The sequence below is a fragment of the Miniopterus natalensis genome, chromosome 15 (genome assembly GCF_054644295.1).
Source record: "Miniopterus natalensis isolate mMinNat1 chromosome 15, mMinNat1.hap1, whole genome shotgun sequence".
Lineage (NCBI taxonomy): Eukaryota > Metazoa > Chordata > Mammalia > Chiroptera > Miniopteridae > Miniopterus > Miniopterus natalensis.
In genome coordinates this window covers 32,482,908-32,499,370 of record NC_142095.1, presented here as the reverse complement: position 1 = coordinate 32,499,370, position 16,463 = coordinate 32,482,908, and the positions used below count along the sequence as shown (strand labels likewise).

General features: G+C 52.1%; 1 protein-coding gene across 16 annotated transcripts in view; it reads right to left on the bottom strand.

The window, feature by feature from the left end:
• Positions 1 to 16,463, bottom strand: part of ATP2B2 (ATPase plasma membrane Ca2+ transporting 2) — a 119,629-nt gene that overhangs the window by 66,123 nt on the left and 37,043 nt on the right. For 10 of the 16 annotated variants that reach the window (XM_087824635.1, XM_087824638.1, XM_087824636.1 and 7 more), the window contains 3 exons: positions 14,688 to 14,945; positions 13,559 to 13,684; positions 1,300 to 1,425 (listed from right to left, as the gene is read on the bottom strand). The exons of 1 other annotated variant lie outside the window; for it this stretch is intronic. In XM_087824635.1, the coding sequence (XP_087680761.1) occupies positions 1,300 to 1,425; positions 13,559 to 13,684; positions 14,688 to 14,945 (510 nt within the window). Of the gene's footprint in view, positions 1 to 1,266; positions 1,426 to 13,558; positions 13,685 to 14,687; positions 14,946 to 16,463 lie in introns of all 16 variants that reach the window. 5 more of the 16 variants (XM_087824643.1, XM_087824646.1, XM_087824648.1 and 2 more) reach the window with 3 other exon arrangements.

The following is a 16,463-nucleotide window of genomic DNA, read 5'->3' as shown; positions in this document are numbered from 1 at the left end:
AGGACCCTGTCCCTCACTTTGAGACAGGAGAAACCTGTCTTCCTACTGGCATTTTCAAAAACACAGGTCTGTTCTAAGTGACCTTCTGACCCTCATCCAGGCCCCAGTGAGGCCAAGGAAATGGGCAAAGGTTGCTGCATCCTGCCTAAATGCCCACATCTGCCCAAATGCCTGCAGCCTGGGGCCACAGCAAGCCATAGCTTCTATGTCATTGCATGGACACTGTACTGACATGCTCTGGTCCTCTAGGCCAGGACTTTGTTCTTAGTTACAACCTCAGCTCTTCTCTTGCTCTCCAGATATGGATTTCACTGATCACATCTCAGTTCCATTGTTCCTACTGGTGGGGAAGCCATAATCTTAGGGGGACCCCACTAGGAAATGGGTTTCATCCTTGGGGGCAAGTAACCTTTGATAGTGACCCAGGCTCTGTGCCTGGTTGACCTCTGAGAGCTAGAGGTAGGAGGGCTACCCCTAAAATTCAAACACGGGTAACCTGCCATCTCATCTCCTTCCTCTGGAATCCAAGAAGTCTGGGTTTTGGGGACCCTCCTCTTGAGCTTTGGGAAGGAGATAAGACAAAAGACTAAGGATGTGAGAGGGGGCTGTCCTGACCAAGTGTGAGTGTTGAGTGAGGAACTGGCCGTGCTTGGGCTAGAAGCCTGGGCTCCTGTATCTTCTGAGCACTCTTCCTCTGCTTTTAGAAGCACCTATATCCCAGGCTGCCAGCCTGTTGCTCTGAGAAGGGCCCAGGGAAGGAGGACTCTTGTTTCTAGGGGGAGGAGGAGCCAGAACCCAGGTGAGGTGGCAGTGCCAGGGGCATTTGAAAGGGGCTCATAGCAGTTGACTTGGAGCTACCTTACCTAGAAGCCCCTCTGCCCACATCTGGGGAGAATCTATGATGGGTGGGTTTGCAGCTCTGCTCAGTGGAGTTGAGAAGAGTGGAGAAATATGCTCAGGTGGGGATTTCTACTTGATATAAGGGGTGCAGATGGGACCAGATTACACTTGAGGCTGGAGACTCAACAAATGCTCAGCACCCTTGGCCTGGCCCAGTGGTGGAGGAGGAGGGGCTTCCGTGACATGACTGGACAAGACAGAGACTGGGACAAGACCCTGGAGATGGAACAGACAGAGCCCTCCTGGCATGAGCAGGGCCTCGAGGATGCAGGAAGTGACTGTTGGCACAGGGTATGGACATAAAAGGCACTCAATAACTATTTTGTGGAGTGAATGATTCAACAACAAAAAAGTGGCCTTAAGAGCTCCTCTCCTGGCCCACAAGGGGGTTGGGCTTACCTTTCTTGTCTTTCTTTTCTTCCTCTTCACCGCCAGCCCCCAGCAGGGTAAAGATAATGCCAGTTTGAGAGTTCACACCCACAGCGGTCACCACCATCCGTCCAGAGCCCTCCATCACGTGCGTCCCTGGGGAAGGGAATGGAGGCCAAGTTACCATTGCACTGCCAAGTCCCCTCCTCAAAGGAGTGGAAGGAACTCCATCCAGAGTCTGCTGGCAATTTGCCTGCTGAGGTTCTAGGACACCACCCATAGTTAAGGTTCAAACTATGAATGTATTAGGATGATTTCACCTTGGGACAGCACTGTGATGGGCCTGGGACTCAAACACTGTTATACCTCAGTTCTTAGGCCTCCAGACAGTTCAGGCCTACCACCCACCACCCTCTCCTGGAGAGTCCTTCCTCCCTCTATCTCTCTTTTACTTCTCTCCCCCCCTTACAGGCCAAGCAGGGACAGCTCTCTCTTTTCCTTATTGATCTATCTAGAACCGGGCCTCATTTTGCTTAATGCTATAACCAGCAAAGAAATACCAACTAATCACTTTATAGGGGATTAAAGTGGGGTTTGCCCCCTCCCAAAGATCTGGTGAAAGAATCCAGGGCTTTGTGAACTAGGCTGAGAAAACAATGTCAAATTTATTTTTACAAACATCTAACTGAAATGTAGCCCCTCACCTTTATGAATGTAGGTAACAAACCCCAGGAGTGTTAGTGGTGCCCCAACACCATTACACATGTTATAAGAATCACATTTTTTTTTCATATCACTTGACAGCTGTAGCAGATATCATGATACCCTTATTTTACAACTAAGGTGATTATTAAACTGACATATGATCTTGTTATACACTGCGATAATGAAGAAGCACATACATTACTATATCACACACTTTGTTACTTTATTTCAGTCTCACTGTCTTCCTTTGTCATCCAATGTATTTCGTTTTATGCATTTCAAAGTGTAATTCCGAATAGGGGTAGCATATGATGATACCAGACTTCCTCAGGGGTCCATGGTGCAAGAAAAGTTAAGAACCCCTTTCCTAGAATTTTAGATTTTTCAAACTGGGTTCCAGAGGGTCCTGGAATTTTTTCAGGGGGCAGCAGGAGAAGCTGGGGGTGGTGGTGGGTGACCTCTGCTCAGAGTGGCTCCATTTTCATTCATCTTTGGGTTTCTGTGTCAGCTTTTGTTTGACTAGAGGGTCTTGCTGCTACTGAAAGGCAAGCCCCTCCACCGTGCAGGTCAGGGAACAACCTGTCCAGGACCACTCAGGAAGTTTGCGGCAGAAGGAGGAGAATATGCAAAGGGAAACCCACTGAAAACGTTGTATATCAATATAATAAAATATTATTCAGCCTTAAAAGGGAAGGGAGTTCTGACACATGCTACCACGTGGATCAGCCTAGAGGACATAATTCTAAGTGAAACACGCCAGTCACAGAAAGACAAATACTGTTTGATTCCATTTACAGGAGGTCCCCAGAGTAGTGAGACCCAGAGACAGAAAGTAGGACGGTGGTTGCCAGGGGCAGGGTAACGGAGAGTTAGTGTTTAATGGGGACAGAGTTTCAATTTTACAGGATGAAAAAAATTCTGGAGATAGATGGTGGTGATGGCTTCACAACAATATGAATGTATTTACTGTCATGGAACTGTACACTTAAAAATGGTTAAAATGGTCAATTTTATATTATTGAATATTTTACCACAATATAAAAAAATTGGAAAAATACGGGGGGAAAAAGGGGAAACCAGCTGAAGCTGTGGCCTTTCTGGGGAAACAAAGTGACCCCAGTGAGGGCGGCTGGGACCTGGTCCAGGAAATGGACAGCAGCTATGACAACCTAGGTCTGACATCAGGAGGCTGCTGGCCCCTCATCCTCAGGCTGGTGCTGGAGATGCACGGCTACTGCATCCTGCTAGCAGCTTTCTCAGAACAAACAGGCCACTCACAAAAAGAGAGTTGGCACCTGCGACTGACTGGGCTGAGTGGTGTCACCTGCAGAGGCTCAGGGCACAACTGGGGAGGCCCCCTCAGTCCTGCCAGAGGCCACTCTATTTAGTAAAATAACAGTCAGGTGCCCATTTTTTCCTGATTTTAATTTTTACCACTCTGGATAGAAAGCTCTCTACAATGAAGCACATACTTCTTTCTTCAACAGAGAAGTAGGAATCCAGTCCTGGCCTGGAGCAGAGTCTCGGGCTGTCCTCAGGTCAAACAGTAAGAACTACGTTGGGTTTGCAAGACAGGGTCTGAGGGGCCCGAGCGGTCCATTTAGTGACTGACCCCAGACACTAAATGGCCCTGGTGACTTGCTTCTTGAACTCAGTTCTGCTTCTTAGAGTTTTTCCTTCTTTCCTCTCAAGATTGATGGCCACTTCTCCCTGTTTTCAGGGTAACATGTCTCTAACAGCCTTCTCATTTTCCAATGTGCCTCAGACTTGAAGTCTAGGTCAACAAACTCAGTAGAACTGTATCTAAAATAAGCGTCAGGAAGTTATGAGTCAGGACTTGAAGCACTTTCTTTAAAGCAAGCAATCTATTTCCACTTCCCAAGATGTTTCACCTGCTCCTTCCTTCTAGGAACTGAACAGTATCTTGAGATTGTGTGTGTATCTGTGTGTGTGCATGTACATGTGTGTATGCGTGTGTATGTGTGTGGTGTTTGAGCCTCTGGGCATCCAATATCTCAGGATCTTAAATGAAGACAAACACACTCCAGGAAACTCCTTTAAGGCAGGTAAAAGTCAGTTTGTCTATCCATGAATGGGTAAACTAAGTCATAAAGGCTTCCAGGGGGGCATGAAACCCGGTGAACTGTAACAGAACCCAGATCCTCAGATGGCGAGCTCTTCTGTTAGCTCCTTGCCCATTCCCAGGACAGAAGGACAGTACTCTTTTGGGCAGGAAATACCAAGGACCACAGAATGAGCTTGGACACTGATGCCAGGCCAAGCAGCCCAGGCCTGGTGTCTTCCCATCACAGGCAGACCCTGCGGCCTACCCACCCCCTAAGGGACACAAACAGGAGGAACCAGGGCCCAGTAACGGGACCCTGGATATTATAACTTGCTGCTAAAATGCTTTGTCGTGCACAAGCTCAGCTTGTGTGTGGGCTCTCAGGAGGGGTTGTTAAATATTAGCAGTATTAGGCAGATGAGGAAACTGAGGCGCAGGGAGGTCATGTGGGGGTGGGGTCACTGTAGATCTTTAAAGGTGACGGAGGAACACACTTCATGCATTCAGAGTGCAGACAGCAGTGACAGTGCCTGGCGCTATGTTCTAGAGGACACTTGCTCTGTGCCGGGCAGTGTGCTAAGCCCTTCACACCAGTCATTTCCAAGTCTTCACACTGGCCCTCAGTGTACAGAGGAGGAAGCTGAGGCTCAGGCTCAGGGTGGAGTGGTTTTCCCAGGGTCCCTGCTGGTGAGGGGCAGAGCCAGGATTTGAACTCTCCCGTCTCCGAGCCTATCCACCTGTCCCTTCAGGAAACCAGGTCTCACACCCTGGTCTCAAACACATTTGTGAAAGAGTCTGCTCAGCCTGGGTGGCAATGGAGACACTGCTCCCCACCTCCCCAGCTCTAGGTGGGATGGAAAAAGACACAGGGGGCCAATTTCCACCCAAGATAATCAGACCCCAAAATCACCTTCTAATCTAATCACTCCCATCGCAGCAGGGAGCTGGCGGCTCTGCTCTGGGAGGCAGGGAGGAGGGAGGAAGGAGGAGGAAGCCAGGGAGGTGGCCTCTGGCTACAACTCTGGGGACACTGGTGAAGGCCTGGCATGCCCCCTGCCCAGCCTCAAATGAGCCCCAGCTGGTCCTCTGGCTCCAGAAGTAGGTGGGGCATCAAGCTCCCCTTCTGGCCCTCCCTCCTTCTGTGCCCCAGCTTCAGCTCTGACCACTGTCCCCCAGCTCAGATACCCTCCATAGTTTCCCAAAGTCCAAATGCCTCGGTTAGCACCCTGTGTCGGACCCCAGCCTTCTCTTGGCCCTTGACCACTGACTCCTGCCCTGTGTCCTCTGCCCTGGACATGTGCACAGCTCACCGGGCATTTGTGTCCAGTCCTCCACCCCCTTTGCTGACACAGTTACCACACTGCCTGAATGCCCTTCCTCTGCCTCTCATCCAAACCTTCCTCCTCAGGGTTCCCTCTCTCCTACTAGGACCTCTCTCCTACAAGGGCCTCAGGACCTGGCTGCCCCTTCTGCCAGAGGAAGAATTGAGTGTACCAGGTCATCCCCCTACAAGGTCACACCCCAGTTCAAGGATCCCCTACAGAGGGCAATGCTGAACCCCCAAGTCTGTGGCCACAATGGGAGAACCACAGGCATGCAAATCAAAGGTTGGATGACTAAACTTTTCAAAGGAAAACTGCAGGGTCTTTGGGTAGGGGGCCGAGGTGAGAACCCTTTGGGTGTGGGAGCCCCGACAGGGCCTTGCATCAGGACCTCACTGTCCATGGCCCCTTGGGTAACACCTGGTAGCCCCCTCCTCATCTAAGCTCCCACAGAGCACTTCAGAATATACAGCATGGTGGAGAGTGAATAGAGTGGACCCTACGCTAAAGAGGAGGGGACCTGGGAACCAGTCTGGTGTCTGCTTCTGATTTGCTATGTGACCTGAGGCCAGCCCTCTCCTCTCCAGGCCTCAGTTTTGTCCTCTGCAAAATGGGAGGTCTGGCTTAGGTCTCACCTCTCAGTGATGAAGTCTGGGTTCCCTGGGGTCCCTGGAGACAAGGGCCATCCCTGGCTGGGGTAGGGCAGCCTCCATTAAAAGGCTACATCTTGGAAAGTTTGGATCTGGGTTTAGATGGGGCCAGCACAGGCCTGTGCAGACAGACTGACCAAATGTGGAGCCTCTTGCTAGGGCCACACTTTTCATTTGAGGGACAGATGTGGTGGAGTGCCAACTCTGTGCTGGGTTCTGGGGCCTGAAGGGAGGATCCTGGGATCCCTGCCCTCTAGGAGCTCACAGTCTAGTTGGGTTTGAGGGGAGCAGACAGGCACACGGATCAACAACAGCACAAGACAACAGAGACCCAAGGGCCCAGTGGACTGCAGGGGGCACAGCCCAGGCAAAGGTGGGGCGGTGGGTCAGCTGGACTGAAGCCCAGGGCTCATGAGGGGAGGGGTGGGAGAGGACTGTGGAGCAGCCTGTGTGGAGGGCTGCAGAACTGGGTCTTTGTTTGGTGTTCAGTAGGGAGCCACTGAAAATATTTTTGGAGGGAGGGAGGAAGAGAACTGGGCCAAGTACTGTCTGAGCTGCCGTCTGCCCCCTGACTGTCACAGCGACTCGGTGAGTAATCATCTCCCTCCCATTTCACAGACAGGGAAGCTACCCAAGAGGTCATCTCCACATTCAGCCTGAGAGGGCAGAGCTGGGGTGGAGTGGGGGGGGGGGCTCTAGTCTCTGCTCTTTCCACCTTGCCAGGAAGGCTTATGGGCAGAGTCGGAAGGTAGGAATCGAGATGGAGGCAGAAGAGCGGGGGGAGGGGGCTGTGTCAGCCATCCAGCTCCCGTCCATCCGTGAGAGAGAAAGGAGCTCAGGCCTGGGGAACACTGTGGCTTCTGCCAACCAGGCAGCCTCTCCTGTCCCACCTGGACCTTGCCTTTGACCTGGTAGCAGAGGGTAGGTCAGAACCTTCCTGACTGCAGGCTTGAAGCCCATCTCTACCTTAGACGTGCTATGAGCAGCAGGAAAAGGGCCTCACCTGGCCTGGTCCAGATGTTGGCTGTCTCGGGGCCAAAGCCTCATGCAGTGGTTAAGTGGGGTACACTGAGCCCCTGCTTGCAGAGCTGGAGGGGCCTAGTTTTACAAAATGAGGCTTTGGAGTCAGAAAGGGCAAATGGCTGATTGAGGCTGCACAGCACCTGAGGCACAGGTTAGGGCTTGACCTCCGAACTCCTCGCTCTCCCGGTTTTGGCTTCCCAAGCTCTCCCTGGGCAGGAAGAAGGGTGAGGTCATACCTTCTAAAAGGTCTCTTTCTGGGGTAGAGGTGTGAAAAAGGAATGGAGGTCATTTCTGGGGATAATTATCTGCCTCCAGGCACAACACCAAGCAAAGTTATTCGATTCCCAGCCCAGACTCAGCTCTTTCATCATTGTTGTTAGCAAGGCAGTTAATAGCAGTAATAATGCACACTTGCAGAGCACCAGACAGCTGGCAAAAGGCTTTAGTGCCCGCATCTCCCTCACGATAGCCCTGTGAAGTAGGTTCTGGTGCAAGCACAACCCCAAGCCCAATCCACCCACCCGTGGCCTCTCTGGCTTAGGGAGGCTGAGTGATGGCCCAGGGTCACACAGTTGTTAGTGATGGAGCCGGGACTTGAACCCGTGCTCTATCCACTACACCCCACTGCCTCTCATGGAGAAGAGGCAGGGTAGTGTAATGGAGAGAGCGCGGGCCTAGCAGCATACTGGGCCTTCCTGCAGTCATGGTGTCGTCCTAGGCTCCCTGGAGGTGGTGGCAGTGGTGGCAGGTTCGGCTCTCCATGCTTGGCCTACCACTTGGTGGGCAAGGTGGGCAGTGGGCCCCAGAGGGTTTGCTGATGTCCTGTGCAATCTCATGCTGTTAACACTCTGGCTCCAGGGGTGATGGAGGAAGGTAGGGGTCTTGTAGGGAACAGAGCCAATGGGCATGCTGGAGCTAGACCCTGCTGCTTTTGAGGACAAGGCCCCACCCTGGCCCCCTGGCCCTTCCATGGCCACACTAACGGCAACTAGTCGTTGGCTTCCCAATGGAATTTACCATCAGGCATTTCAAACAGGCCACACTGCTGGGTAATAAAATCGTGGGGTTCTTGGAGGTGAGCTTATTCATGGGGCTGCAGGAAATGTGCAGGGCTGGGAGGCTGTAGGGCTGGGGTCTCTCTCTGGCCCTGCCCTCTGTGGGGCCTTACACTCCTGCTCTGGGCCTCAGTTTCCCCAGCTGCAAATCAAGACAAGGCTAGGTTCTCTAGGGATCTGTAAATACCCCAAAAGGCTGCACAGTCACAAGTCCAGGCATTTATTGCTTCCATGGGACTGTCATGGGAGTTCATGACCTAGGAGGCCATGACCACTGGCCTTCCATGAAAGGCAAAGAAAGGCTCTGTGTTAAAGGACGCTGAAGGGGCAGGACATCTAAATGCCACAGTGTCCTGCACTGGGTCCCAGTGAGGATGCTGTGGGGACAGTAGGCAAACGTTGAGCATGGACAGTATATTAGGCGACAGTGCTGCATCAACATCGAGTTTCCTGAATGACAGCTGTGCTGTGGTCACACACAGAGTATCCTTTTCTTAGGGAATCAACCTGAAGTGCGAAGGGGCCCGGGGCCATTAGGTGTGCGTGAGGAGGAAGAGGGAGGCTCCGAAAGAGCACCAGGGGCAAACTGGTAACAAGAGTTGAATCAGAGGGAAGGGCACCTAGGCGTTCTTTGCACTATTCTAGCAATTTTTCTGAAAGTTTGAAATTATCCTAAAATACAAAATTAAAAAAAGAAATGGGCCCAGGTCAGCATTTGTGCTCTAGGGCCCACCCATCTGTTGTTTGACCCACACAAGCTTTAAAAGAATAGAGATTTCTTGCCAATACGTAAACATTGGGAGACTGCATGAAAATCTGGATTGCTGGCTTCCCTTGCAAAGGGAACTCTGCAGCCACACTGAGTGGCACTTCTGGAGGCAGCAGCGGGAGGCAGCTGTGCTCTGGTTTGGTGCCCATGCTCTCCCTGCCTGGCCCTGGGGACTTATGAGCCTGCGATTCCTCACCATTTCTACTCTGCCGGGTCCGAAGAACCTGACATGGGCTGGGGCCTGCCTGGACGTCCTGGCGAAGGAGCTCCAGGCCTTAAGGATTTCCTTTGTGCCTGGAGCACTGAGGACATCAGAGTCCTTCTGAAGGCTGGTCTGCCCCCATTTGTCAGATGGGGAGACTGAGGCCCTGGGGGCCAGAGGTCATAGCTGAAGCTGATGGAGACCTGGAACCTGAGTGCTCTGTCTCCAAATGCTGCTCTTGTTCCACACATAGCACCTCACACCGCACTGTTTGCAAAGGACAGTCACCTCCATCTGTGCATGTGGTCTTCACAGCAGCCCTGTGGGGTAGGGAGGGGGAAGGGCCGCCCCCCCCCCCCACTCCCCCATTGCATGGACACAAACATGGAGGCTCTGAGAGATGAAGGGACCTGTCCAGGGTCACAGGCCAGGCATGTTTGGGCCAACCGACTCAGACCGGAGTGTTCTTTGCTTTCTTCTAGGCTGAAGCAGTGTGCCAGATGCCACAAGGGGGTTTCTGAACTACCATGAGGACCCCACAGGCTCCCCTAGCCCAGTCTCTCTGTGCTCCCCGAGGGTCATCTGACCAGAAGGCTCAGCAAGGCCTCCCAGCACAGGGACAAGGCCTGAGGTGTCTGGTCATGCACAAAAATGAGCATCCAAATGGCAGCTATCCAGAATTCAGAGCACTAGGAAAGAAAGCAATTAAGGAAAAGCCCATAGAGGAAGTAGGCTTGTGCAGGCTGAAGGAGGGAGGTGCTGGATGGTAGAGAGAAGGGGAGCAGCCCAGAGAGAGGGAAAGGGTAGACAGTCAAGATGAAGGAAGAGAGAGGAAAGTGGATACTTTGGCACAACCTCATGCGCTACGGTTACTCTCCCATTTTACAAGTGAGAAAATGGAGGCTCAGAAAGGATAAGAAGTCTCCCAGACAATAAGGGGAAGAGTCCAGATTGGATTCCAAGTCCAAGCTCCGTCCAAGGAATTGGAAAGGGAACCAACCCATTGTGAGCATCCCTCTGCTGGCACTATGCTAGGTAGGGCTTCACCTATAACATATAACAGGACACCCGTATTGTCCTCACAGGTAAACTGAGGCTCAGAGAAGTGAAGCAACGTACCTGAGGCCACACAGAGAGTTTATTCCAGAGCCCGGATCTTGCTCAGCCTGGCCCAATCCTGCTCTTCCTACAGCTCAGTGCAGCCTTTTTCCTCGCACTGGCAGGCAATGCCTGAGCCCCTATGGTGTGTAGGGCCCAGTGGTGGAGCTGGGCATGATCTCCTGATAACCTCAGGCTTGGGCTCCCACCTGCTCAGACCTGAGCAGGGTAAGAGGACTGACGTGTAAGTGCACCGCAGCATGTCTGTCCTGGTGTCTGTCTATCTGAGTATGGCCAAAGATGGAAGAAGCCCATAAAAGTGAGACCTATTATCTCTGTTTGGGTGGCAGGGGTGCAGATGGCTTTTGCTCTTTATTTTATTTGAGATGGTTTGCACAGAGCAAAACTCAACCAACATAATGAGGCTGTGCCCAAATGGGCCAAGCACAGTGTAGATGTCACAAGCTGACAGGTGGGTCCCAGGTGATATGGGAGTGACTGCCAGAGGTGGTGCTCAGAGAAGGCTCTGTGAAGGAGGCAGCCCTGAGCAGATGGGCAGAAGTTAAATGAGCAATGCCAAAGGGGGAGAGAGAGGGCCATTAGGGAGGAGGGAACAGCCTTAGCAGAGGCAGGGCAGAGGGAATGGAGCGAGGTGGGTCTGCAGCATAGGTACAGGGCGAGCAGGGTGTGGTGAATCCATGACTTTCACGGCTGGCAGGGGCACTGAATTCAGTCCGTTCAGCGCTTGGGCCTGCTGTATAACACTCCCACTCACAGCCTGTCCAGATCCTGCTCACACACAACCAGTGACAGGGAACTCATTACCTTACAGGTAGCCTCTTTTGTCCTAGAATGGTTCTTCTGTCCCAGTTAGATTGCTTTCTCTTGGGCTGACTATGCCACTTTCTCAGTCTTTCCCCCAAGCCTGGGCCGAGACGCTTGCTCCTCGTGCCCCCCCATGCAGTTGCGTTTCTGAATGTCAGCACTGCCGCTCGAAGCCGGCTTTCATTTTCTTCAGTCTAATTCACCCTGCGCTCTGGGGATCTCTGTGGGTCCTGACTCTTGCTTTCTTTTTGCCGTGCTCCCTACGCTGGCGGTCTCTGAAAACTTGATGGGCACACTTTCCACACTGTGACAGTACAGAGCTCTAGGGAAGGCCATTAGAAACCTTCCACCAGATAACCAGCAATCCAAGAATCAGCACAACCCAGCCAAACTCTCCTGGCCTCTGGCAGCCTTCTCCACACTAGGACATCATGGGAGACTGTGGCTGCTGTCTCCTGACATCCAAAGGCCCAGAGTCAACTTCATACCTAGGCCTCCAGCCAGTTGTATAGGTTGAGACCAAAGCAATTGGTTCAACTTGAGCTTGGGGGGCCCCACAGTGTCTCTCTTCAATCAGTGCTCAGAGACCACCTATTTCTGAGCTGAGGATCAATGCTGACCACTCTGTGACCCCACCAGCTTGGGCTCCATGGGGCTCTCCCAGTCCTTGCTAAGACTTGGAATGCCTTTGTCCCTAGTCCCCTGTCCTTCCCCACTGCAGGCAGGGCTCACTGTTGAGTCTCCAAGGGCCTGCAGGTGTCAGCTCTCTCTTAGCATCCCGTGGTCTCTGGGACATTCAGTTCCCTTGGAGACATCCTACCACCCCTCCCCAGTTATGAGGCTTCTCCTTGACTAGAGGAAGGGAGACAACCCATCCACTCAGGCGCAGCACCTCCCCTCGACTTCCACTGATCCAGATGACCCAGCTGACGCACCTGGCTACTTCTCCCAAGAATGCTCCCCTCTCTGCTAACCACTTCAGTCCAGAGGTTGGAACCAGGGCCCCAGGACCATGACCCTAAGCTCTCATGAGGGTCTAAATTCCAAGAGGGCATTTGAGGCTCTCCATCTCTCAGTCTGACCCCAGGGCTTTTGTACTTGCTGTTCCTCTGCCTGGAATGCTCTTTCCTGTCATTGTTCTGGTTTTAGCTCAAATGTAATCTCAGATATGCCTTCCCTGACCAGCTAAGATTCCTGTCCTTTCCTCTGGGTCTCTATTTCATTGCCATGGGAGAATGTCTTCATCTGCTTTATCGCTATCTGAAATTACTTTACATATTTGCTTGCTTGCTTTTTTATTGTCTGTCTCTTGGAGTCTAAGCTCCAGGAGGGCAGAGACCTTGTATTTCTAGGATGTCCCACACTCCTTCAGACCTCTGTGCCTTTTACATGTTTGTCTCTGCTAGGAGGGCCCTGAATCCACAACGGTGTGGTGGGCTGCTACCCATGCTTTAAAACCCAGCTCAGTTCTGCGTCCTCCTTCTGTCCCCTCTTTGGCTTTCATGCACCTTCCTCACCCTTGACTGTGGAATTAGTTGTTGGCTTGTCTGCCTATCCTGGCCTATCTGGGCCGGAGGCTCCTGAAGTCGGAGGTGGGTCCCACTGCTCAGCCCAGGCCCAGGCCCAGAGTAGCTGATCAGGGGATGTTTGCTGAGCACTGCGGGACAATAAGGCCTTCTGGGTGGCCCTGTTGGAGGGAAGGTCGTCACCTGGCTGGTGCCTTACCTCTGCAGGGTTTCCCTGCTTTCTCTCTTGCCCACTGCAGCAGCCAGAGTGAGATTTTAAAAACATAAATGTGATCAGTTCACTGCTTAAAACCATCCCAGAGAATCCACATCACACAAAAAATGTCCAAGCTCTCCACCATACACGTGAGGCCTGACATCTGGCCCCTCCACATCTCCATCTTGCTCACAGTCCTCCAGCACAATCCTGCCTTTGGGCCTTTGCACTTGCTGTTCCTTCTGCCCAGTGTACTTTTCCCAGATAGTCACAAGGCCAGCTCCTGCTCATCATTCACACTCAGCTCACACATGACCTCTCCAGCCACTTGCCTCCCATTGCTCTGCTTTATTTTTGTCACACACCTCCCACCCTCTGGAATTTTCCCACTGCCTGTCTCTCCTCACTGCACCACAGCTCCTCAGGGCTGGGGCCTCATCTGGCTCATCCATTCCTATTTGTCTAGCACCCAGCCCAGTGCCTGGCACACAGGTATCCAAAACAATTGCCACCTGACCGATCCTTTCTCATCCTTGATAAGAATGGCCTTCAATGTTTGGCTTTCCAGAAAACCAAGTCACTAGAAGGTAAGTTCCAGGAGGGCAGGGATTCTCTGTAGATTTTATTCACTACGCTATCCTCGGAGCAGTGCTGAGAGCCCAGGAGGCTCAGTGCATGTTTGCTGGGGGAAAGAGAGGAAGTTCTCACTTGGGGCTGAGCTGGCCGGAGATCTGGAGCCAAGGACCAAAGTCTCCAAGACCCTCCAGCCTCATGAAGGGGACACAGGCACTCCTTTCCTCATGGGGGCAGGAACCGACAATGGGAGTGAGCCCACTGTTGGGCTGGAGCTCACCTGACAGCAGCATGGGGTCCTTGTCCACAGACTTGCGCACCTGGTCAGACTCCCCTGTCAAGGAGCTTTCATCAATCTTGAGGTCATTGCCCTGGATGAAGAGGCCGTCGGCAGGAAGGAGATCACCTGATGGGAGGAAGGTCAAGGGAGTCAGCAGAGTCTCAGGTGGCTGAAGAAGCTGGAATAGTCCCCTAAAGTTATGATTATAAGGGAAGGTTCACTAATGGGGACCAGCTGCCTAGAGCTCCCAGGGCAGGAACCAAGACAGCACCCATCACAGGCCAAAAAGCAGCTGAAGACTGGAGCCAAAGTAAATGACAAGGCTGAGAGGGCAGAGGTTGGGCCCAACAACAATTCTAGCTCAAGTGGGCATGTTCTTTAGTTTATTAAGTGCTTCTCTTGGTCTGGTGTGGTTCTGAAGTCTAGTTTTCTCAACAATTCATTCTCTAGTTTCAACTATGATTTGAGGCATTCTTTTGGAAGGGATTAGTCCATCTTGGCTAGGTGGAGGAGACTCCAGGACAGCCACATTATCAGAGGAAACCAAGCCCCTGAGGGCTGAGTGAAGACGGGTATACTCCAATCTTGCCCCCATCTTCTGTTTCTATATTCCCAAGGACATACTCGTCTAAATCCCTTTGGTACCAACCAGCCTGCCCACTTTCTCCATGGCAGTATCACAGGCTTAGAATATTCACTCATCTATGTCCACTCCCCATAATACCCTCTCTAACCCAGCAACCAGCCATCAATAACCAAATCAGGGATAAGAAATGGGTTTCATCCCATAAACCCATTCTGAGTGTTAGTAGTCCTTGGAGTGTCGTATTGAGAAAGCTTCTGAGGCTATATCTAGGCTCTGATCTGTGACTGATTAGTAATGTCTGCTATGGGTACAGGTATTGAGAGTGGTGGCACATGTGCCATGTATTTGCCATTTCTGAGTTAAATGGATTCTGAAATCCTACCCCCTCCAGGAAGTAGCCTTCTAGGATCTCAGAAGACATCTTGGCTTGGGATCTGCCTTCAGGGACCCACCCCCTTCCCTGGGCCAGCCTTTTTGGGTCTACTTGGCCTGCCCCACCTCTGCTCCAGCTCTAGCACCTAGCTCTGTGGCTGGGACACTTACCATATTTGATTTGGGCGATGTCCCCAACCACAATCTCAGCCACAGGGATCTGGACCACCTGGCCAGCCCGGACCACGGTGAACTTCTGCTCCTGCTCGATGCGGCTCTGCAGGCCCCGGAACTGCTTCTCTTTGCTCCAGTCATTGAAGGCCGTGACCAGGACCACACAGATGACTGAGAGAAGGATGGCAGCCCCCTCAATCCAGCCTGCCTCCGCCTCCCCTTCATCCTCTGACCCAGCCTGGGCTGTGGCACATCCTGCAGAGAGCAGAAGGAAGCAGGTGGTGTGGAGTCAGCTAGGCAGAAGGGGCCTCTACCAAGCAAAAAATGTTGATAATCAGGTAATCATGATCCATTTATTCAGAGTGTCTGGGTGCCAAGTCCTGGGCAAAGTGCTTCACACACATCATCTCAGAGCACTCTGCCCACTTCACAGATGCGGAAGCTGAAGCTTCTTAGAGAGGCCAAATGACTTGTCTAAGCTAGGAAGGGCAAGTGGGGAGCTAGGGTATCTGGCTTCAAAGCCTACTGTCTTAGCCACTCTGGTTTTCTGTCTTTGTTCTGTGAGATCTTGGGTAAATGACTTGACCTCTCTGAACCTCAGTTTTCTCATCTGTAAAATAGAAAGAATATTCTTCATCTTGGAGACCATCGTGAGGGTTGAAATTTAATGAGGTGAGGTCCATGGGATCCAGCATAGACCTGGCACAAAGGAGAGGCCTGATTAAAGAGAAACAAGAAAAAGTGAGGATGGAACAGAAGGGTGTCAATCAATGTTGTACCCACTTTAGGGTCTAAAATGCAGTTTTGTTGCTGTTGTTTCCTTCCATTCTCCCAGCAACCATGAGGCGGGTCTCTAGGCTGGGGGGTAGGAGCCACAGCACTAGACCTGCCCTTGGAGGAGCTGGTCTTAACCCCATTGCTGTCCCTGTACTACCCTGGGTAAGTCACTGTCCTTCCTGAACTGCAGCATCATTATCTGCAAAAGGAGGTCACTGAGACCACTTCTGGGCTCAAGGAAAGGGAGGTGAAAGCTCCGGCCTGTGCTCAGCCACAGGAGTTCCTTACTCTGCCCTTGTTGGATTTGAGCCCCCACTACACAGTGAGGATACCCACACTCCATCTGAGCCTCTGTGTGACCTACAGGGATCCTGCACCCCACACCCTTGCTCCACTGAACCTCCCAGTCTGGATCCTCAGATTGTTTGAGGCCTGCCAGGCCCACCATGTGGAAAAGAAAAAGAAAAACCACTGCACATATTTAATGCAAAGGCCTCAGACTCAAAGGCGAGTCCTGTCTACATGGTGCTGAGCTCTAGGGCCTTTCCTAGCCCTTCCACACATTCTGTCTCCTGCTTCCCCACGACCAGCGAAACTGAGACTCAGAGAGGTGAGGTGACACAGCCAAGGTGATTGCTGCAGCCAAGACTAGCTCAGGCCCTTTTTTCCCACTGGGAGTGGGGTCGGGGGTAAAGAATAGCCTTTTCCATGTCTGACCATCCACTCCTGGAAAACTCAGAGTAGTCCTCTTCCACAGGGGCTGGGCTATTTGCAAGACCTGCTATATGCCAAGCATTCACTTTAATCCTCAAACTGGCTGAAAAAAGGGAAGCAGATCAGAGAGGGGCAGCGACTCACCTGGGGTAACACAGCAGATCTGGTATTTGAATCCAGTCCTGGGCCTAGAATCTGACACTGGACCTGGCCTGCCCACTGTCTCTGAGCCCAGCACCTCCTCTGCCACATGCTGGCCTCATGTGGCAAAGTAGGAAATGT